This window comes from Carassius carassius, chromosome 29 (genome assembly GCF_963082965.1).
Source record: "Carassius carassius chromosome 29, fCarCar2.1, whole genome shotgun sequence".
NCBI classification, from domain to species: domain Eukaryota; kingdom Metazoa; phylum Chordata; class Actinopteri; order Cypriniformes; family Cyprinidae; genus Carassius; species Carassius carassius.
In genome coordinates this window covers 2,399,302-2,421,967 of record NC_081783.1, presented here as the reverse complement: position 1 = coordinate 2,421,967, position 22,666 = coordinate 2,399,302, and the positions used below count along the sequence as shown (strand labels likewise).

The following is a 22,666-nucleotide window of genomic DNA, read 5'->3' as shown; positions in this document are numbered from 1 at the left end:
GTGTGAGAGCTGCACACCTGTACGGCGTAGGAGATGGCCAGACCGGCGTAAGCGGGAGGAATGCGGCCGTGCATGAAGACGATGAGGAGCGCGACGGTGGTGATGAGAGAAATGCTGATGAGGTCCAGACGCACAGCCAGCCAGCGCATAGCACAGCTGAACAGATAGTGACACGCTTGGTTTGTGTCCAGCAGGGCTTGATTCCTGGTGGAGTATATCCAGTATTTAGCCTTATTTTCTAAGCTTATTCATAACATACTTTTAATTTTCCACACACACACACACACACACACACACACACACACACACACACACACACACACACACACACACACACACACACACACACACACTCACACACACTATACTATACCCAATACTATTTAAAATACCGGTTTTCTATTGTAAAATATTGTAGAATGAAATGTATTTCTGTGATCAAAAGCTGAATTTTCAGCATTATTCCTCCAGTCTTCAGTGTCACATGATCCTTCAGAAATCATTCTTATATGCCGATTTGCTGCTCAAGAAACATTTCTGATTATTAATGTTGAAATCTTTTAAAATTAGAAATGTCATTACTGTCACTTCGGATCAATATAATGTGTCCTTGTTGAATAAAACAATTAATTCATTTAAAAAAAAGAATTACAGACCCCAACCTTTTTAAATGGTAGAATATGTGTGCATGTATGTATTGATTATATTTAAAGTACATAATCTAGATTAAAATATAAGTATATAATGCATTAATCAAAGTAATTTTAATTATATTTATAATTACAGGTTTTATTTAAAACGTAAACCTCTTAGTGTGAATTGTCACTTGAAAAGTGTGTATAATAGCATTCCTTTAAAATAAAAGTTACTCGGTTCTGTATTTTTCATGATTTTCTGATGCAATGCCATTTGTGAGTGTGGCATCTATGAACTGTTTGAACTTGGTGCAAACTTTCTGAGGCCACGGTATTTACAGCCCTCAAGTAAAGTTTCCCTGCAGTGTTTGTTTCAGAGAAAAGTTCTACAAAGTCATGGAGGACATCCTCTAGTGTGAATATTACCTGTGTATGAAGTCAGCCCCCCTGCCGTAAGCATAGATCGTGGACAGGCCTTGCAGACTGCTGGTGATATGAGAGGTGAAAGGGGATTGGCTGATATTTTCCAGGCGCTTCAGCTCACGAATGAGAACCCTTTGGGTAAAAAGGACAATCGGAAAAGTATATTTATATACATATATATATATATATATATATATATATATATATTTTCAGTCCCTGACAAAAAGTCAGCCAGTCTGAGAATATGAGCGGCGATATACAGCTGAGTTTTGATCAAAGCTCTGGCTCATCTCATCTGCTTATCTGTGCGGCTCACAGAGCTGTCTGTGATGTGACGGGTTAGTGGCTTATGAGATGGAGGCCCACAGGGGACAATAAGAGTGAGACTGAGGGGATCTTCCTGGCTGAGCTGCAGTCATTTCTGGCTTCTGAACTGATTTATATGGGGCTTTATGGGGCCTGTCACACGAGGATATTATTGATGAGCAATCAGGCTGATTTCAACTTGTAAGTGCATATTTGAAAAACGCATTGCATGTGAATAATGTTGTTAATGATTCATACTTTTCTTAAAAAGCGAAGGAGGACAAACATGCTTTCTCTAAGACAGATCCTATGAGAATATATTTATAAGGGGGGTTCTGTTGTCTTTTTAGACATATTTAAAAACAATATTAAAGAAAAAATATTCTGCTCAACAAGGCTGCATTTATTTAACAAAAAACCCGTAATATTCTGAAATATTATTACGATTTAAAAGACCTGTTTTCTATTGTAATATATTGTAAAAAGTAATTTATTTCAGCATCATTACTACAGTCTCTATATATATCAATATATATAAATTAATTTCTTCTATTATAACCATTTATTTAAAATTTAGCAATTTTACAAAATGTATTAAACAATATACTAAAAAAAAAAAAATATATATATGTGTGTGTGTGTGTGTGTATAATTAAACATTGAAAAATTTACATTTCAAAATAATGTAGTTTGAATGTATATATATATATATTTATTTATTTTCTTTACATTTTTTAAAAATAATTTAGTATATTGTTTAATACATTTAGTAAAATGGCTAAATTTTAAATAAATGGTATGTATGCATGTATGCATGTGTATATGTGTATATATATATATATATATATATATATATATATATATATATATATATATTTGATACATATATTTTTTCTTGAAAAGTGTGTATTTTAAAGTTACTTTGAGATAAAAGCCACAAAGTTTGATATTTTTCATGGTTTTCTGATGCAATGTCATACTGTTTGAACTTTGTGCAAACTGCTGGAGCACATATTAGTTGATTAATCAGCCTGACACACACACATGTATATATATTTGGTTCCACTTTATACAATGATACAGCTCAACTATCTGTTTGACCCAGTAAATAAATGAAGACCAAACCTGGAGATGCGGTTGACGATGAAGAGGAACGCCCCTAAAGGAATGATGGAGAACAGGAACCAGGGGAAGACAGCGCCCACCAAACCCAGGCAGAACAGCACTAATGTCACGTTCTGAAGCAGCATTTCGGCTTGCATCGCCAGACGCACATCAACTACACAGAGGAAGAACAGAGAGCAAACGCGTGAGAGAGCCAGACATCAAACCGCTTCGAGACGCCCTCGTCATCCTGCATGTGAAAGGATGTGTGAATAAAGATAGAGAGAGGTTCCTCACCTTCATCCATGTCCCTGGAGAACCGGTTGAGAATGCGTCCCAGGGGTGTTGTGTCGAAAAAGCGCATGGGGCTCAGAAGTAGAGTCTTAAATAGTTTATCATGCAGAACCGAGGCTGCCCGCACAGTGCACTGCAGAAACAACACACACAACACTGTTAATAATGCATGCACCCAGACACAACCAAAATGCTAATAAATGGTTTGCTGATTTAAAAAAACATACAAAATTCTTTATTTAAGATGCATAAAGCACATAAACTGGTCAGGGATGCACACAAACACTGAAACAGCCATAATAGCTAGATTTATTCGAACGAAACCTTTGCAAGCATACAGGAATGCTTCTGCTCTGTGACGTCACACACATCCTCAGGAAAAAAAAAAGGAGAATTTCCTACTTTGATGACAGATATTCACTGAAATAAAGAAATAATTCAGAATAGGAAAACAGCAAACAGTGTTCCCTGTTGCTCGCTTCTCATACATCTGATCAGAAACAATAGATGATTTTAATTAAGAGGCCACTTTTTAGCCAGCTTTTATGGTGCAAATGAAAGTTATTTATTATTACAACATATTTAATATCAGTGTTGGGGGAAATTATTTTTTAAAAGTAATGCATTACAAGATTGCATTAATCTCTTTAAAAAGAAACTATTTGTGTTACTTTTAATGGAAAGTAATGCATTGCTTTATTTTTTTATCATCTAATCTGGACTTGCTTGTCTGTTTTTAATTAATAAATTTATATAAAAAAGTTATATTTTTTTTTGCAAATGTACCTTTCAAACCAAAAGTGAAATGAATAAGCCTCAGGCTGAAGAAATTAAATACATAAAGGATTATGTTTACCTGTATACATTTACAGTAGCTAAAGCTTTTATCCAAAGCACCTTATTGGAGGAGCATTAGTAATTTTTCACGTAGACAACAATATTTGCAGTGTACAATGTCATGTTTATAAGAAAACTAGTTTAGGTAACTAGAACAGAGGAGAAAATTATTTTTTTTGTGTGCAAAATATTGGTTTAGTATTGAAGTGATTAAGTGAAAAAGTATGATTTCCCCCCCTAAGAAATTAATACTTTAATTCAGTGAGGATGTATTAAATTTTAAATTAAGAGTTAATACACTGAGAACATTACAAAAGATTTCTATTTTAAATAAATGTGATCTTTCTTACATTCTATTCTTAAAAAAAATCTGAAAAATAAAATATTTCCACAAAAATATAAAGCAGCACTACTGTTTTTAACACAAATTTTTAAATCTTGCATATTCAAATCAGTATATTATAATGATTTCTGAAGGATCATGTGACACTGGAGTAATGATACTGAAAATACAGCTGCGCATCACCGAAATAAATTACACTTTAAACTATTTTACAATAGAAAACCATTTTTTAAATTGTAATAATATTTCCCAATATTACTGTTCTTACTGTAATTTTTGTCAAATAAATGAGGCATTAGTGAGCATAAGACTTCTTTTTATTAAAGTGAGACGTGATACATTAAATATATATAAAAAATAAAAGATATTTACAAATACATTTTAATTAAATTAATTTTGTCACGCAGAGAAAATAAAGTGGCTGGGATTGCTGTGCAGTGCATCAGAAATAAAAAAACAGTTCTGTGAACAGACAAAACAAACACTTTTCAATCTAGACAGCTTCTTTAATTATAATGAAAGCGATTTAATTTGAAAGAGACAACATGATGTCACTTTAGCACCTTACACACGAGGCGTAGTAAATGCATGAACGTCATCACTGCAGCACATATAAACACAAATATTCTCAAACACATATCAGCAGACCACTGAGAATATGCCAGACATGCCTTCGTAATAAAATTCCTCATGGGAAAAAAAATATTACCATTTGGATTTGATGCTTTCTGGCACAGGGGAACAAATTTGTTCCATTAACAGAATATGTAAAGTTCCCAAATTTGCAATCTTACCTCTGGGTAAAAAGAGATTAGCCATCATCGAGGAATTAGTGAATACAAGTGGCACACAATTACACAGACACATAACCTCTCTAATGTGCTGTCAGCTCTGTTTAATGGAGAAGAGGGCACGGGGTCCTGAGGGGACACATATACTCAACCTACTCAACCCCTCAAGCTCAAAGTCAAGACACTGGACAGATAAATGGATTTAGCCTGCAGGCAGTTTCAATTAAAGAGCAGTAAAAAAGAGAGCGAGAAAAGCAGACACTTGGCAATGTCATGGATTGCAGAGCAAGGATTTGATGTGGAAATGAAACTGAAACTATGGAAAGAACACTGTTCTACATTTTTCACTTATAATTATTAAGGCCAAAAGAATTCTCAGCAACAATATAATGAATTAATCAAAGTCGTCTTTATTTAAATATTGCAAATAAATAAAATAAGGTTATACAGACCCTTCATATTTTGTTTATTGCATTTACTATATGTAACCCTTAAAGGCTAATTTCCACTGATGTATCGTTTGTTAGGATCAGACAATATTTGGCCAAGATACAACTTTTTGAAAACCTAGAATCTGAGGGTTCAAAAAAAAAATCTAAATATTGAGAAAATCACCTTTAAAGTTGTCCAAATGAAGTTCTTAGCAATGCATATAGGCAAAAATTCGTTTTTGATATATTTATGGTAGGAAATTTACAAAATATCTTCATAGGAACAAGGTCTTTACTTAATATTCTAATGATTTTGGCATAAAAGAAAAATCTATATTTTTGACCCATGCAATGTATTTTTGGCTATGCTACAAATACACCTCAGAGACTGCTTTTGTGCTCCAGGGACACATAATATACTTTCAATAAAATGTTTGCATTGGGAGTGTAAAAGCTGTTTTATAAAAAATTTTGGCCTGAGTTTTCGTTGCATTAACAATTTTGACGAGCAGGCATCATTAATGTGCAATGTTCGGAGCGCTTCAAAATATTAAACAATTTTGCGAAGCAATTGATTCAGTTGATTCAAAGCTTCAAAAAGGACTGTCTGCATCAAAGTACAACAGCATATCAGAAAAACAACATATTTTTACTCCGCTACGTGTGTTAATCTAGATTTTTTAATTAAATAAAATTTATTTAATTTTAATAAACTTCCTTCCGTGAACTGATGTGGCTTCCTATCATAGAATGAGACAGAAATCATATTATTTAATAGTGCTCTGTAGAGCAATAAAGGCTGTGTCAATTACCATTGCATAATAAATATATATTATAATATGGAAAATACCAGAGACGACTTGAAGAACACAGATAAATACTGTTGCATTCGTTCGTTGGTTCTCTGTACGTTTCTTCAGTCGACAAATTTCTTTGTACATTTTAACTACATCGATAGCTGGTCAAATTAACACGTGAGAGTTTAATGCAGTGCATGCCTACTTTAAATTTTTTGGTGCATGCTAATTGCAATATATTGCCACACATCCAATTAACATTATAACGATATAAAATTTGTATCGTCAAAAATGGTATATCACATGCACAGTCAATAACATACCAGTTTGCAAAGACCATCTGCGGGAAAATGCATTAATTGCGACGCCCTCTTGACAGATTAACCTGCTACTCTCAGGTAGATTCAGGCAGTGATGAATAGTGCATGAACAAAGAGGAAATGCATCTGCTTAAGTGTTTGATAAAAAATACAGCTGTGTGTAATGGAGACAGGAAGCCTGAGCAGAGGAAGCTCCAGATTACCTTGACGAACACCAGCCCTCGCACCGTCTTCAGGAACAGCGCCGCCCCCATGGATAAGACGTACACCCTGGAGTAGTACTGCATGTGTGGATTCAGTCGCATGCTGTCGCTCTCAGCAGTCTGGTTCCCAAGCAGCACTGAGGAATTCTACAGGGACAAAGGAACATCACCTTGAAAACGTGATCCTTCCCTGGAGATTCCCAAAAACCAGCTGAACTGTGTGCATCAGTCCCATGCTCAATTATTTTACAGAATGCGAGTTAACTGCAACATCTGTTGCCGTGATTGTCCCTCTGAGTAAATCGTGTGGAGTCTGGCATTTCTAATTAGTTTCGGGATTGATGTTCATTTCGGCTAAGCATCCAAACTTGGCGATTAAAGCTGGTGGTTTGTCGCCTTAAGAAATAATTCGCCCAATAATGAATCCTGGCATAATTTTTTCACCATCATGTCATTTTCCAAAACTCCAAAACAAAATTTGGTTTTACTGGTTATAAAGGGATTTGTATTGGTCTGAATGGAAACTGTAATGTGGGTCTCTATTGGTGGCTTGTTAAAGCCACTAAATCCTGATGGAATATGTCCCAAAACACATGAGAGAATACCATTTTTAATGGTTAAAAGTTGATGGTTTGTGATGTTATTTGTACTGGAAACCATTAGAATCTCTGTTGTTGTTTTTTCAGCAGGGCTGTGAAGACTTATTTCTTCTGTGAAACTTAAAATGAAAGACATTTTCCTTGCAGTTAAAAGGAATGTGTAAGCTTTCAAGCTTCAAAGAGTGTACAAAAGTACCAAAAAAGTATCATAGTCCATTTTAAAGGGTTATTTTACTCTAAAATGTAAATTCTGTCAGCATTAACTCATTAACCCTCATGTCATTCCAAACGCATAAGAAATTGGTTAAATTTCCTAACACAAATAAAGATGTTTTCAATCAAATCTGTCTCTCTACTGAAATCCTCTGGTGACTCAAAACTCTGAGGCTTTAAAATATTTATAAAGATATTGCATAAAGTAAATCGATATTAATCAAGCAGTTTAATAAAGGCTTCTGTAGCCACAATTATGTTAATTTAATAAAACTAGCCAGCTAAGCCAGTAGTATTACTGACAGTGTTGTGTAAACATAGCTGATGGTGCGAAAAAAGAGGAACAGATAAACCAATTCAATTGAGTCATTTACGCTGAAACCGCTCCGACTGATTGATAGTGACTCAGAGCAGGTTTACGAATCTTTTAAATCTCTGAACTTTGGAGCATGAATTATGAATCATTGATTTAGATAAAAACTATGAAAGCAGGTTTGTGAATTTAAAAAAAAATCAGATTGCAACTTCAGAACGTGAATAACGAATTATTTGATTAAGATCGGACCTTCGGAGCAGGTTCATGAGTCTTTCGATTCAGATCTGAATAATGGTTAGTTCATCTTTATTTAGATCAGGATTTCGGTTTAGAGCCAGTAAATTGTTGTTTATGTATGTAAAATCTAGCTAGCAGGAAATGCAAATTAATTAAAGTTATATTTTCCTATATTATCTTTTAAGCAGTCAAACAATCCAAAGAAAATATCTTTAAAACAGAAAGAAAGGTTACTTATAATACTGCCAAAGTAGCATCTTCCTCAGAAGAGTGACAAACAGCTACTTCTTTCAATGTCTGATTTATAATTACGTATGTAAACATCATACTAATTGCTTGATGCACGTGAACAAGTTTCATTGGATTTTGCTTGCAGGGGTGTAAAAAGTACTCAAAAAAATGATACTTAAGTGAAAGTACAGATATTAAGTGAATAATTTTAAAATTAACTGGTTTTTAAGGGTGAGAGTTAGTAAACGATGAGAGAATAAGATATTTGGGTGGATAATTGTCTGCAAAATTAATTTGTTAATAATTTATTTGGAGCATGTGGATTTATTTTCTCAAAAAATAATTATATGTTATTATTTGCAACTAATTCATGAACAAACCAAGTAACTATTGAGATAAAAAAATAATATATGGACCGCATTGGAGATTAATTTATAATTAGTTTTTTTCTTTTGAAACATTTAATAAAAACAAAGAATGCACTCAATCCTGTGCATTCAGAAAAAAATAGAAATAAACCGACTTTTTGGGGAAAAAAACATTGCTACGTCAGTATGCTTCCTCACATCCGATGACAAACTTTTGAAACCAGAAAATTACGGCCTGAGAAAGCTGAAGTTTAACACATCAAGCATGCGTGTTTAAGCTTTCATTTACTATATTTAATGTGCATAAGATTAAGTTGCATTTTTTAAATATTACACACAATAAATATAGAAAACATGCATAATTCATGATTTAGAAAATGTAAACATTGTAAACATTGCAAGCAATGTGATCAATGGTGACAATATTAATTTGAGGGTGAACTAACCATTTTAGCTATTATTCACAGAAGTAATTGTAATCCACCTTAATTCTCTTAAGTACATTGATGAAAGTTCATGAGCAAGTAGCGAGGGAACAAATGATTCTTTAGAGTCATATCATGTCAATAAACAGGTCTCCTTTTCTTTTCCTCAAAAGAAAAAGAGAGGATGACGGAGTTGCTATTGTTAGCTGAATGATCACTTTGTCTTACCCCGCTGCCCTGTCTGATCCAGTGACTGAGCCACCAGTTGCTGAAGGCGATGCTGCCGGTGGTGAAGAGGAAGAGGAGGATGTTCACGATGAAGGCCAGGGGTCCTCCAGCAGCCTTGATGTAAGCAGTGTACACTTGCCAGGCCACGGCCCCGCTCCCCTTTTCCTCCGCCTGCATGAGCTGATCTGTGAGGCCACATCAGACGACAGAGAACAACAACAAAGAACAAGACTGTTACACCAATGCTTCCTATAACAGGTCACATGGTGGCTAGCCAATGACCAAACCAGATCAAAGAAATCAGCCAATTGATTTGCTGATATTGCTTATATTGAGTATAACAGTCATGAGATGTTTGTATGACTAAACTTGTGTTTGCATCGTTTCAGATTAGTGCAAACACAATGTGTTCTTCAAATTAATACTGATAAAAATTTGTAGTGTATGTGTGTGTATATATATATATATTATATAATGCAATGCAATTAATTTATTATGTTATATTAACATTAACATTAACACACACACACACACACACACACACACACACACACACACACGCACACATGCACACACACACACACACACACACACACACACACACACACACACACATGTATATATGAATATGTTTGTTATTAAATCATGAATTTGTAGTTGATTATAAATGATATATATTATATATTATATGCATTAATACTAAACAAGAGCATGAAAAGCTGAATAGATCATGTATAAGTTTAAAAAAATTAATTATAATTATAATTACAGCATGTCTATATAGAGAGAGAGAGAGAAAGAGGGAGAGAGAGAGAATATATTTATAAATATTAATATATTTACAATAAATTAACAATTACATAAATGCATTAACACAAAACTTGATATAATCTGAAAAGGTAAAAAAAAAAAAAAAAAATCAGCATACTGCAAACTGGATACACAGTTTGTCATTTTCAAAGTTTGATTTCAAACATTTTGAGCTTGTTTTGCTACTTTGTTGCTGCTGGTAAGTTATGGCTATGGTAATGAATCTCTAGAGTCCTGAGCAGAAAACAGATGAGAAGCAGTGAATGAAACCCTCACCTCTTTTCTTGCTCTCAGTATGTGGTTTGGCTGCAGGGCTGACATTCAGGGACCGCGGGCTGCTCTCCTCCTCGGCCCTCTGCTTGCTTTTCAGGTTCTTCTTCACTAGGTTCTGGATGAAGGATGAAGAAAAGAGAAAGAGAGAGACCTGGTAAAGAGCAACCCGCACCTGATTAACCGAACAAATCAGTCAGAACGAAGGCTGCTGGGTCATTAATACAGAGATCAGTGACAATGTCCCTCGGCTGTTACTCCCACAGATCGATTCACGTATAAATTACAAAAGCACGGTGTGAATTAACATTTCAAACCCAGTGGCTCTGCAGCCCCGGCTTCATGAATTTTGCAGTGGGAGATGTAGGATGTTTTGTGAGCGTGTGGCCCTGGTGTTTTCCCATCAGGCAGCATATCGCACCTCTTGCTGCACGCTGTTGAAAAGGGCAGCGTAGTCTCGGCCTTTCTCCATCAGCTGGACGTGTGAGCCGTGCTCTGCTATCTGACCGTCCTTCATTAACACCACCTCATCACACTCAGGCAAGAACTGCAGAACAAACACACCCGCCGGAAACGACAGAGAGGGTCAGAAAATACCATGAGGAGACCTTATTACATTAACACAACCAGAAGCATATTCACGTCACATTAGAAGCGATGCATGTTTGTTTTATATTCACTGAGATCTTTTCAGTATCAGTAATAGTAAATATATTATATATATTAGAAGTCATTTGCTTGGTAAAAAAAGGTTTTTAGGGATGTTTTTGTGTCTTTTAAATCATGCCCATCTATAAGCAATATGAATGCTCCTGGGTTAAATGTCAACTGTCCCAGATAAGGGTATGAATACTTATGCAACAGAATCATTTTAGTTTTTTATTTTTATTAAATTTGCAAAGATGTTAAAAAATGTTTTTTTTTGCTTTACCATTACGGTGTTTGGAGTGCAGATTGATGTGAAAAAAAAAGTAATTTAAAGCAGTTTAACATAAGGCAGCAACATGAAACGTGAAGGGGTATGAATACTTTTGCAAGGCACTGTGTATATATATATATATATATATATATATATATATATATATATATATATATATATATATATATATATATATATACCTCCTTGAACTGCCACCTTAACGTGGTGGAGGGGTTTGAGTACCCGAATGACCCTAGGAGCTATGTTGTCCGGGGCTATATGCCCCTGGTAGGGTCTCCCAAGGCAAACAGGTCCTAGGCGACGGGTCAGACTAAGAGCGGTTCACAAACCCCTTATGAAAAGATCACATAAAAGGACCGTGACGTCGCCCGGTATGGCGCAGCCGGGGCCCCACCCTGGAGCCAGGCCCGGGGTTGGGGCTCGTATGCGAGCGCCTGGTGGCCGGGCCTCCCCCCACGGGGTCCGGCCGGGCTCAGCCCGAAGGAGCGACGTGGGGCCGCCTTCCCGTGGGCTCACCACCTACAGGAGGGACTGTAAGGGGCCGGTGCTTAGAGAATCGGGCAGCAGTCGAAGGCGGGGGGCCTCGACAGCCCGATCCCTGGACACGGAAACTAGCTCTAGGGACGTGGAATGTCACCTCACTGGCGGGAAAGGAGCCCGAGATTGTGCGTGAGGTTGAGAGGTTCCGACTAGCGATAGTCGGGATCACCTCTACGCACAGCTTGGGCTCTGGAACCACACTCCTCGAGAGAGGATGGACTCTTCACCACTCTGGAGTTGCCCATGGTGAGAGGCGGCGGGCTGGTGTGGGTCTGCTTATAGCCCCCCAGCTCAGCTGCCATGTGTTGGAGTTTACCCCGGTGAACGAGAGGGTCGCTTCCCTGCGCCTTCGGGTCGGGGATAGGTCTCTCACTGTCGTTTGTGCCTACGGGCCGAACGGCAGTGCAGAGTACCCGGCCTTCTTGGAGTCTCTGGGAGGGGTGCTGGAAAGTGCTCCGACTGGGGACTCCGTCGTTTTACTGGGGGATTTCAACGCCCACGTGGGCAACGACAGTGACACCTGGAGGGGCGTGATTGGGAGGAACGGCCCCCCTGATCTGAACCCGAGTGGTGTTCAGTTATTGGACTTCTGTGCTAGTTACAGCTTGTCCATAACGAACACCATGTTCAAGCATAAGGGTGTCCATCAGTACACGTGGCACCATGACACCCTAGGCCGTAGGTCGATGATCGACTTTGTGGTCGTTTCATCCGACCTCCGGCCGTATGTCTTGGACACTCGGGTGAAGAGAGGGGCGGAGCTGTCAACTGATCACCACCTGGTGGTGAGTTGGATCCGATGGCGGGGGAGGAAGCTGGACAGACTCGGCAGACCCAAACGTACTGTGAGGGTCTGCTGGGAACGTTTGGCAGAGCCTCCTGTCAGAGAGATCTTCAACTCCCACCTCCGCCAGAGCTTCGACCGGATCCAGAGGGAGGCTGGAGATATTGAGTCCGAGTGGACCATGTTCTCCACCTCCATTGTCGAAGCGGCCGCTCGGAGCTGTGGCCGTAAGGTCTCCTGTGCCTGTCGAGGCGGCAATCCCCGAACCCGGTGGTGGACACCGGAAGTAAGGGATGCCGTCAAGCTGAAGAAGGAGTCCTATTGGGCCTGGTTGGCTTGTGGGACTCCTGAGGCAGCTGATAGGTACCGGCAGGCCAAGCGGACTGCAGCCCGGGTGGTTGTGGAGGCAAAAACTCGGGCCTGGGAGGAGTTCGGTGAGGCCATGGAGAAGGACTATCGGTCGGCCTCGAAGAGATTCTGGCAAACCGTCCGGCGCCTCAGGAGAGGGAAGCAGTGCCCTACCAATGCTGTTTACAGTAGAGGTGGGGAGCTGTTGACCTCAACTGGGGATGTCGTTGGACGGTGGAAGGAATACTTCGAGGATCTCCTCAATCCCGCTGTCATGTCTTCCATTGAGGAAGCAGAGGCTGAGGGCTCAGATGTGGACTCGTCCATCACCCAAGCTGAAGTCACCGAGGTAGTCAAGAAACTCCTCGGTGGCAAGGCACCGGGGGTGGATGAGATCCGCCCTGAGTACCTCAAGTCTCTGGATGTTGTGGGGCTGTCTTGGCTGACACGCCTCTGCAGCATCGCGTGGCAGTCGGGGACGGTGCCTCTGGGATGGCAGACCGGGGTGGTGGTCCCTCTTTTTAAGAAGGGGGACCGGAGGGTGTGTTCCAACTACAGGGGGATCACACTTCTCAGCCTCCCTGGGAAAGTCTATGCCAGGGTACTGGAGAGGAGAATCCGGCCGATAGTAGAACCTCGGATTCAGGAGGAACAGTGTGGTTTTCGTCCAGGCCGTGGAACACTGGACCAGCTCTATACCCTCTACGGGGTGCTGGAGGGTTCATGGGAGTTTGCCCAACCAGTCCACATGTGCTTTGTGGATTTGGAGAAGGCATTCGACTGTGTCCCTCGCGGCGGCCTGTGGAGGGTGCTCCGGGAGTATGGGGTCCGGGGCCCTTTGCTAAGGGCTATCCGGTCCCTGTACGACCAGAGCAGGAGCTTGGTTCGTATTGCCAGCAGTAAGTCAGACTTGTTCCCGGTACGTGTTGGACTCCGGCAGGGCTGCCCTTTGTCGCCGGTTCTGTTCATGATTTTTATGGACAGAATTTCTAGACGCAGCCAGGGGCCGGAGGGGGTCAGGTTTGGTGACAACACGATTTCGTCTCTGCTCTTTGCGGATGATGTTGTCGTGTTGGCTTCATCAAGCCAGGACCTTCAGCATGCACTGGGACGGTTTGCAGCCGAGTGTGAAGCGGCTGGGATGAGAATCAGCACCTCCAAATCCGAGGCCATGGTCCTCAGTCGGAAAAGGGTGGCTTGCCCACTTCAGGTTGGTGGAGAGTTCCTGCCTCAAGTGGAGGAGTTTAAGTATCTTGGGGTCTTGTTCACGAGTGAGGGAAGGATGGAACGGGAGATTGACAGACGGATCGGTGCAGCTTCTGCAGTAATGCGGTCGATGTACCGGTCTGTCGTGGTGAAGAAAGAGCTGAGCCGCAAGGCGAAGCTCTCGATTTACCGGTCAATCTATGTTCCTACTCTCACCTATGGTCATGAGCTTTGGGTCATGACCGAAAGGACAAGATCCCGGATACAGGCGGCCGAAATGAGCTTTCTCCGCAGGGTGGCTGGGCGATCCCTTAGAGATAGGGTGAGAAGCTCAGTCACCCGGGAGGAGCTCAGAGTAGAGCCGCTGCTCCTCCACATCGAGAGGGGTCAGCTGAGGTGGCTCGGGCATCTGTTCCGGATGCCTCCTGGACGCCTTCCAGGGAAGGTGTTCCGGGCGCGTCCCACTGGGAGGAGACCCCGGGGAAGACCTAGGACACGCTGGAGAGACTATGTCTCCCGGCTGGCCTGGGAACGCCTCGGTGTCCCCCCAGAAGAGCTGGAGGAAGTGTCTAGGGAGAGGGAAGTCTGGGGTTCTCTGCTTAGACTGCTGCCCCCGCGACCCGGCCCCGGATAAGCGGAAGAAGATGGATGGATGGATATATATATATATATATATATATATATATATATATATATATATATATATATATATATGCCTTGGCAACTAACCAAAATAAATTAAGTTCAAGCTGAAGTACTAGCATTACTAAAACTGAAATATTCATTAAAAAAAATCTTTAAAAAATAAGCTTAGTAGAAAAAAAGAGAAAAAAAGTTGAACACAAAAAAAAAATTTGAAAACAAAATCTGAAAATATACAAATAAAAGCTTAATATTAAAATAACAGCTATGCAAAGAAACAAACATATAAAAATAAATGTGTTTTTGACTTAGTGGTGTTAGCATGAATTTTAATTATTTAAAATATATATTTTAGAAGCAGAAAAAGGAATTTAAAGCCATGCTGTGTTATCTAACAATAGCCTTTGCAGTACAGCACGGCCTCTCTTCAGTGAAGCTTGGTGGATGAGTACAGCGTCCCGTCCTAGTCTGTGCTGTGTCTGTGCACTACATCACATGCATTCATAGCCTCTTGCCTGCAGCTGGTGCGTGACAAAGATGACGGTCCTGCTCTTGGCCATGCGGCGGATGGCGCTGTGGAATATGTGTGATCCCACACGAGCGTCGACGGCACTGAGGGGGTCATCGAGCAGAAGGACGGGTCTCTCGCTGTACAGCGCTCGAGCCAGACTCACTCTCTGCCGCTGGCCACCGCTCAGGTTAGCTCCTCTCTCTCCAATCTATAGCAGATCATTCACTTCACTTTCAACTGAAAACTAATATGTGACCATGGACCACAAAACCAGTCACAAGCATTAAACAGGGTCATTAAACACAAGGTCATTAAACAGTCTGTAAATACAGCTAAATGACACTTGTGTGTTCTGTTGTGCAAAGATGAATCAATTCTTCCTTATTGTATCTTATTATTCTAATTGAATTTATTGTTTAATTAAAACATTCTGAAGAAGTTAAAAAAATACAAATGAATGAGTTTGATATAAAAGATGACATAAGGTTAAAACTATGCCACTGCAAATCACTTTGACGAGTCAAATTGTTTTGAAGATAAATATATATATATATATATATATATATATATATATATATATATATATATATATATATATATATATTTGGCTGAGATACAATTATTTGAGAATCTAGAATCTGAGGGTGCAAAAGGGTGCAATGAAGTTTTTCTTTAAGGAACATGATCTTTACTTAATGTCCTAATGATTTTTGGTGTAAAAGAAAAATCGATCATTTTGACCCATACAAAGTATTGTTGTCTATTGCTATAAATATACCCCAGAGACTTCAGACTGCTTTTGTGCTCTTCATATGAATGAAATCTGAACGACCTTGTGCTGTGATTGTGTTCATCGAGGTCAGAGTTCATATTAAGAGCATTATAATACAGATACCTCAGTCATATCACCGTATGGCAGCTCAATAATATCAGGAAATAAACAGCAGGCTTCCAGAACTGCATTGTACCTGGTGAGAGACGAGCAAAAAACTTGTTTAATTTTCGAAGAAAGGCCAAAGTCATTTTTATGCAGAACACATTACCTACTTTTCCTCGATGTATTTTTTTCCAAACAGGATGTTCTCCCGGAGGGAATCGTTGAGGATCCAGGCCTGTTGAGCAACATATGCGAAGTCTCCATTTACAGCCACTGAGCCGCCAAGAAGGGTCATCTAGACAGAAGGAGGAGAATCAGACCTTTACATCTGCTGAGAGCACCAGCTGCTTTATGTCCAGGCTGCTTTATGATGGTTAAAGGGGACGTTATAAAAAAAATTCAAGGTTTTTCATTATTTACTCTAATTTCCTGCCAAACCCATATGCTGTTATTTTCTCAGTGGAGGAGAAACACTCATCCTTTCTGTAAAACAACAGCTGTCAAGCTCCAAAAACAACAAATACCACGCCTTTGTACCATATGACTTGTATACTCGTCTTCCAAAGTAACTTTCTGCGAGAAAACCGACTGGAATTTAAGGCGTTAGTCACTAATGATCGTCCGTCCCCAAATCAAATTGTGTCATCTTCTATGTCTGATTACATCCTTGATAAAGTAAATACATAAACCACAGAATTATCCATAGATAAATGTACAAATGTTACCAACTCTAAACTTTCATCAGTGTGTGTGCATGTTAAAACATTTAATGGGTCGGTAACATTTTTAATAAAGTCTCTTAAGCTCAGAAGGATGCATTTATTTGATGAAAAATACAATAAAAATAGTAAAATTGTAAAATATTATTACAATTTAAAATAACAGTTTTCTATTTGAATATATTGTAAAATGCAATTTATTCCTGTGTTGCAAAGCCGAATTCAGAAATCATTCTAATATGCCGATTCGCTGCTCAAGAAACATTTCAGTGTTGAAAACAGCCGTGCTGCTTAATATTTAGTGGAAACTGGGATACTTTTTTTCTTCTTCTCAGTATTCTTTGATGAATAGATGAAGTAAAAACAAAACTGCATTTATTTGAAATAGAAAACTGTTTTCTGTCATTTTTGACCAGTGGAATGCATCCTTGCGGAATACAAGTATTAATATCGCCCTCTTTTCAAAAACAAAAGCCCCATTCTCTCTGACCCCGATCTTGTGAACAGTAATAATAAAAAAAAAAAAAGTATGCATTTAGCAGACGCTTTTATCCAAAGCGACTTACAGTGCATTCAGGCTATACATTTTTACTTATCATGTGTTCCCGGGGAATCGACCCCTCAACCTTGCGCTTGATCGCGCAGTGCTCTACCAATTGAGCTACAGGAACACTAGTAGTGTATGTAATTCCTCACCTGTCCCAGTAGAGCAGATAACAGCGAGCTCTTCCCACTGCCAACTCCTCCACAGACCCCAAGCAGCGCCCCCTGGTGTACAGCGCAGAAAACAATCCAGCAAATCACATCACAGCTATTTTATCGAAGTAGAGTCAATTTAATCCTGATTATGACGAGTTCTGTAAATAAATGATGCTGCGTTGGAGACTTGAGCTTCCCATGAAAACCTTGTTTTCGACTGAATATAATAAGAGATGTTGACCTTTGACACTGTGACACATGCACTGATGTATGGCAGTACCTTCCGGATGCAGAGGTGTATGCGGTGCAGGGTTTTGTGCAGCGGAGGTCGGATGCTCTGTGTGGAGGTGATGGTGCTCTGTGGGCTCTCTTGCTCCATGTGTGTGAGGAGGTTGTGTGAGGCTGCGTTGGCTTCCTCGCTCTTCCCTTTGCTGTCTTCTGTGCTGATGTACAAGCTCAGTTTCTCCCTCTTCAGGACTCTCCTCATGCCTCCTCTTTTCTGCTGCGCTCGGCTCTGTTTCCCCGGCGAGCCGCAGGTCTTCTCCCACGCCAGTGTGGCGTCTTTAAACTCCACCGCATTATAAGGATCTTCCGTTTTCTTTGAGATCAGCTCCCTGTCCTCCATCATAAACAGCTTCTGTGGGCGTTAGAGGAGGCTTTGAAATAGACAATCCAGAATTTGTTTAGTAAACACTTAAGGAAACATTCTCCAATGAGAACAAAATCAGTCATCATTTACTCACTATCATGTTGTTCCAAAACTGAATGGCTTTCTGTGAACACTTAAGGATAAATACCACTCTTCTTTATAATAATTGTGAATGAGGACTGGGATTGTTAAAGGGATAGTGCACCCAAAAAACGATACTGTTGAAGTCAATGGTTCCACAGAAGAAAGAAAGTCATAAAGGATTGAAAACTTGAGTGTAGGTTAGGGGCTGTTCAAACTGAATGTCTTTTTTATTTATTTTTTATTCGAATGTGCTACTTTTCCATTGTTTTTCTATGTAAACACACTAGATGGACGCAATATAAGTATAAGAGATTTATTCATTAAACAATGTAGACAGGTTCACTGATTATAACAGGTCTTTTAAAGTTCATAAACTCGCGCTAGACTGAAGTCAGTGAGGATGTTCTGAGGAAATGTAAGCCATATGATTAGTAACTGTGTTAAAATTGTTATCATGTTAAATACAAAGTCAGTTATATTAGAAATCTAAGGCTGATTTTAGCCTGGAGTTGATTCACAATCCGGTAACGAAACTATGTAAATAAATAATTAAATAAATTAGCACGATTATATCATGTATCGATGATCTCACAGGCTGACGACTGAATCTAAAAATCTAATTAAATCTCATTTTGTATATTTGATTTATAAGTGATCTCCATCAGCATGTAATACATTACAGGGTTTTCAGCTAAGTTTGATCATGTTGATAATTTCGAGGACTTTATACTGTAGGTTTTATAGGGTTAAAAAATGTCAGTGTTCCACTATCACACAGCATCAAAAGACTTATATATGGATCCCTTTTATGATAAATTTATGGTGCTTTTTGACATTTTTGGAGTCCCAGTCTCTATTTTTTCAGCGTATTGGAAAAGAGCTGCCTGGAATATTCTTCAAATTTTCTCCTTTTGTGTTCCATATCCATTTTAAATGACATGATAGTGAGAAAATAATGGCAGATGAGTCATTTTTGGTTTGTTTGTGGATGTGTTTTTGACCTGAAATCGTTTCACGGCCACAGAGCCTTCGGATAAAGCACGCACCGCCAAGGGCGTGACCTTTAGAGCAAAGGTCATGGAGTTGAAAACAGCGACGACGGTGAAGGCCTGCAGTTTGTGACAGAAAGATCAAGAGTTCAAGTTGGCAGTTGTTTACGAGCCTCGGGCAGAAAGCCAAGTGCTGAAACATGGCTGTACCTGTGCTGCGGTGAGATCATAGCCCAGAGCCATGTGAAGAGTGAAGGTGCACACGCTGGCTATCACCACCACCACTGGAGCTACACCCACCGTCAGGCTCTGAACACAGCCCGCTCGCTCCAGGACCCTCCTCTCCTCTGACCGAACCCCTGGAGACACAGACAGAGGAGACGTCAAAGAAGCGACAGATGGCTTTCTGTTCAGTGACTGCATTCACAGAGAGTGTTTGAGATTGAAAGCTGTCAATCAGGTGTGACTCTATAAAGGTCCTGGAGCCGCTTGCTTAAACTTCTCAGACTAGTCTTACAAGTTAGTCGTCCAGTCTTTTAGCTCATCTTATTTGAATTTGTTAAGTAAAACAGATTAATCCTTGGCTGACTTAATTTAGCTGCTCAAACTAGTTTTTAAGAAAAGTGCTGTATGTGATTTTTTTTTTTTTGACTGAATTAAAGCTAATAAAACAAACAAAACATATTAAGTTTGCAGATATTTAGGAAATATGTTGTTCACATACTTGTTTATCTTAAAAACAATGCTGCAGCCAGATATTAAACTTTGAAATGTGTGTTCTGTGTCGGAATGTCTGTTTTTGTTTTGGTCTGTGTTACTCCGCCCACTGCCAGTTCAACCAATAGAATTTCAACACCCCGGGTTTCCAGTTGGTAAAAAACACAGTGTATTGCAGCCATGGAAGAATGAATGAATGAATGAAAATCATATTTACACACACACACACACACACACACACACACATACATATAGATATATTCTTATATATTCTTTAAAATGCCAAAAATTGTGTACAAAAATATACATTTAAATAAATAAATTGAGTACACATTTATCTCAGTAAAAAAAAAGAAAAGACATTTCTATTTTTCATCAAAATAACAACTTAAAAAATTGCAAAACAACCAACTGGATGTCAATGTCTCAGTTAAATGACAGATGATTAAAAAAAATGTACGCTCTCAAAATGAAGATTACTTACTAATAATATTTTAAATACGAACAGAAGCATATTTGTCTCTCCAAACAAGACTAAAACCTGCTGTCTGAATGTAGCCATATCGTGTTTCCATCCTACAACACAGTTTCTAATTCACACAAGCCACACTATGTTCAATCCGGCAGAAACAGTGAGAAGTGCGACTGTAACGGAAGACAGATCATAATCATAAATGGGATGTTGCAGTAGATGCTGAGCCACTGGCTGGTGTCCAAGTGTCCCACTTCCTCTCCCTCTGCTGCACTAATATTTGTCTCTTGACTGGCCGCAAGCTGCCACATTCATTCAGCGTCGCTCTCTGGCTTACAGCCAAAGTGTTTTGCTGCTGGTCTAAACAACCAGAAGCGCTGGACGTAATCTCTGAAAACATTGCTGGATCTACATAATTCATATATAGAAGATGTTACTCTATGCAGGTTGTGATATTTCATTCATAAGTGCATGCAAAAAAAAGAAAAAAGGTGTAAATAGAGGAAAGAAGGCCATGCATCCTTCTTTACTGTTCCCCTTTACATCCCAGTTTAAAGGGTTAAATTATGTTTTCTCCATATACAGTGATCTCAAAAGTTTGGGAACAATTAAGACACAACCTAAATGGTACTTGGCTGGATATATGTATATATGAAACGGCATTCAAAGATTTTATTTTAAAGAAAGGATATGCTAAAAAATACTGTTACATTTTAAGACAAATATTATATTAATATTCATTTTATATTTTTATATTTAAATATTTGTCATGAACTACACCTGATAACTACATTAAGATTTTTTTCAAAAGGGTGATTTTAATACTTTTTTAATTAAATAATTTTTAATGCCACTCAAAGTCCATTCAAAATCTGTGGCTGGTATTTTTTTTTTTTTTTTTATATATAACAATAAGGTTCCATTTGTAAATTTTTATTTAATGCATTAAGTAACAATGAGCAATAAATATGTTAGAATATTTATTAATCATTATAATGTTAATAAAACGTACTCGGTTACTAAACGTAACCTCGGTTCTCTCTAGAAGAGCGAACGAGTACTGCGTCTTAGCTAAGACGCTACGGGAAAAGTCTCTTTTCACGAAATACTGAAGCAAAAAATTATCCTTAATTTTGTATTTTTGTAAAGCGCATTTGCAGCAGTACACAGCCATAGGCGAGACGGCTCGTTCGCTCATTGGCTTGTTCTGCGGCAACTGCACAGCCTATCGAGCGCGGGCTGATGCAACATCAGACCAATAAGGGCGCTTCGCGCCCTTCTTGCCACTTCCCGCCGAAACGGGTGTGGCCCAACCTATAAAAGGAGCTCGAAAAGGCTGACTCACCTGATTTATTTCATCGCCGAAGCGAACCAGAGTGAATCGTGTGCACGGCAGAGAACGCAGTACTCGTTTGCTCTTCTAGAGAGAACCGAGGTTACGTTTAGTAACCGAGTACGTTCTCTTACGAGAGCTCTCTTACGCAATACTGCCCATATAACAGTCGGCAGCGCACAGCGCTCGTGAACTCAGAATTCCCCTCAGGGCCCTGATTCGACTATACCGACAACAGCCTTGCTTGCAAGGGGGGGACCTCCAGGTTATAGAACCTGATAAATGTAGACGGCGAGGCCCAACCTGCCGCCATACATATATCCTGCAAGGAAATCCCAGTAGACCATGCCCACGACGAGGCGACGCCTCTTGTGGAGTGTGCTCTGACGCCCAACGGGCACTGAAGGCCCCTGGAAGAGTAAGCTAATGCGATGGCGTAAACTATCCATCTGGATAGAGTCTGTCTCGAAACAGCCATTCCCTTGGAACGTCCACCGAACGAGACAAACAGCTGCTCCGTCTGCCGAAAGGCAGCAGAGCGAGACACATAAGCTCTTAAAACCCTGACAGGGCAAAGAAGACTCGAGTCTCCATCCTCCCCTGACACCGGCAGGGCAGACAGGGCAATAACCTGAGCCCAAAATGGTGTGTTGAGGGATTTCGGCACATAACCGTGCCTAGGTTTGAGTATGACCCTTGAGTCATTGGGCCCAAACTCCAAGCACAACTGGCTCACCGAGAGCGCGTGCAAATCACCCACACGCTTCACAGAAGCGAGAGCCAACAAGAATACTGTCTTGAACGACAGATGCTGAAGGCTAACCGATTGGATAGGCTCAAAAGGGGGACCCTTCATGGCCTCCAAAACCGCCGCGAGGTCCCACATAGGGACTGACGGAGGTCTGGGAGGATTCAGCCTCCTAGCTCCTCTGAGGAACCGGATTACTAAATCGTTCCTTCCTATTGACTGACCGG

At 39.8% G+C, this 22,666-nt stretch overlaps 1 protein-coding gene across 3 annotated transcripts in view; it reads right to left on the bottom strand.

Moving 5' to 3' along the window:
* LOC132109397 (ATP-binding cassette sub-family C member 5-like) overlaps positions 1–22,666 on the bottom strand; it is a 54,089-nt gene that overhangs the window by 7,735 nt on the left and 23,688 nt on the right. Inside the window, exons 8-22 of one of the 3 annotated variants that reach the window (XM_059515430.1) lie at positions 19,380–19,528; positions 19,182–19,289; positions 17,728–18,084; positions 17,445–17,516; positions 16,200–16,324; positions 16,048–16,120; positions 15,157–15,360; positions 10,603–10,728; positions 10,188–10,299; positions 9,102–9,286; positions 6,485–6,631; positions 2,766–2,895; positions 2,490–2,643; positions 1,062–1,190; positions 18–204 (exon numbers count right to left, since the gene is read on the bottom strand). In XM_059515430.1, the coding sequence (XP_059371413.1) occupies positions 18–204; positions 1,062–1,190; positions 2,490–2,643; positions 2,766–2,895; positions 6,485–6,631; positions 9,102–9,286; positions 10,188–10,299; positions 10,603–10,728; positions 15,157–15,360; positions 16,048–16,120; positions 16,200–16,324; positions 17,445–17,516; positions 17,728–18,084; positions 19,182–19,289; positions 19,380–19,528 (2,258 nt within the window). The remainder of the gene's footprint in view (positions 1–17; positions 205–1,061; positions 1,191–2,489; positions 2,644–2,765; positions 2,896–6,484; positions 6,632–9,101; positions 9,287–10,187; positions 10,300–10,602; positions 10,729–15,156; positions 15,361–16,047; positions 16,121–16,199; positions 16,325–17,444; positions 17,517–17,727; positions 18,085–19,181; positions 19,290–19,379; positions 19,529–22,666) is intronic. The other 2 variants (XM_059515431.1, XM_059515432.1) reach the window with 2 other exon arrangements.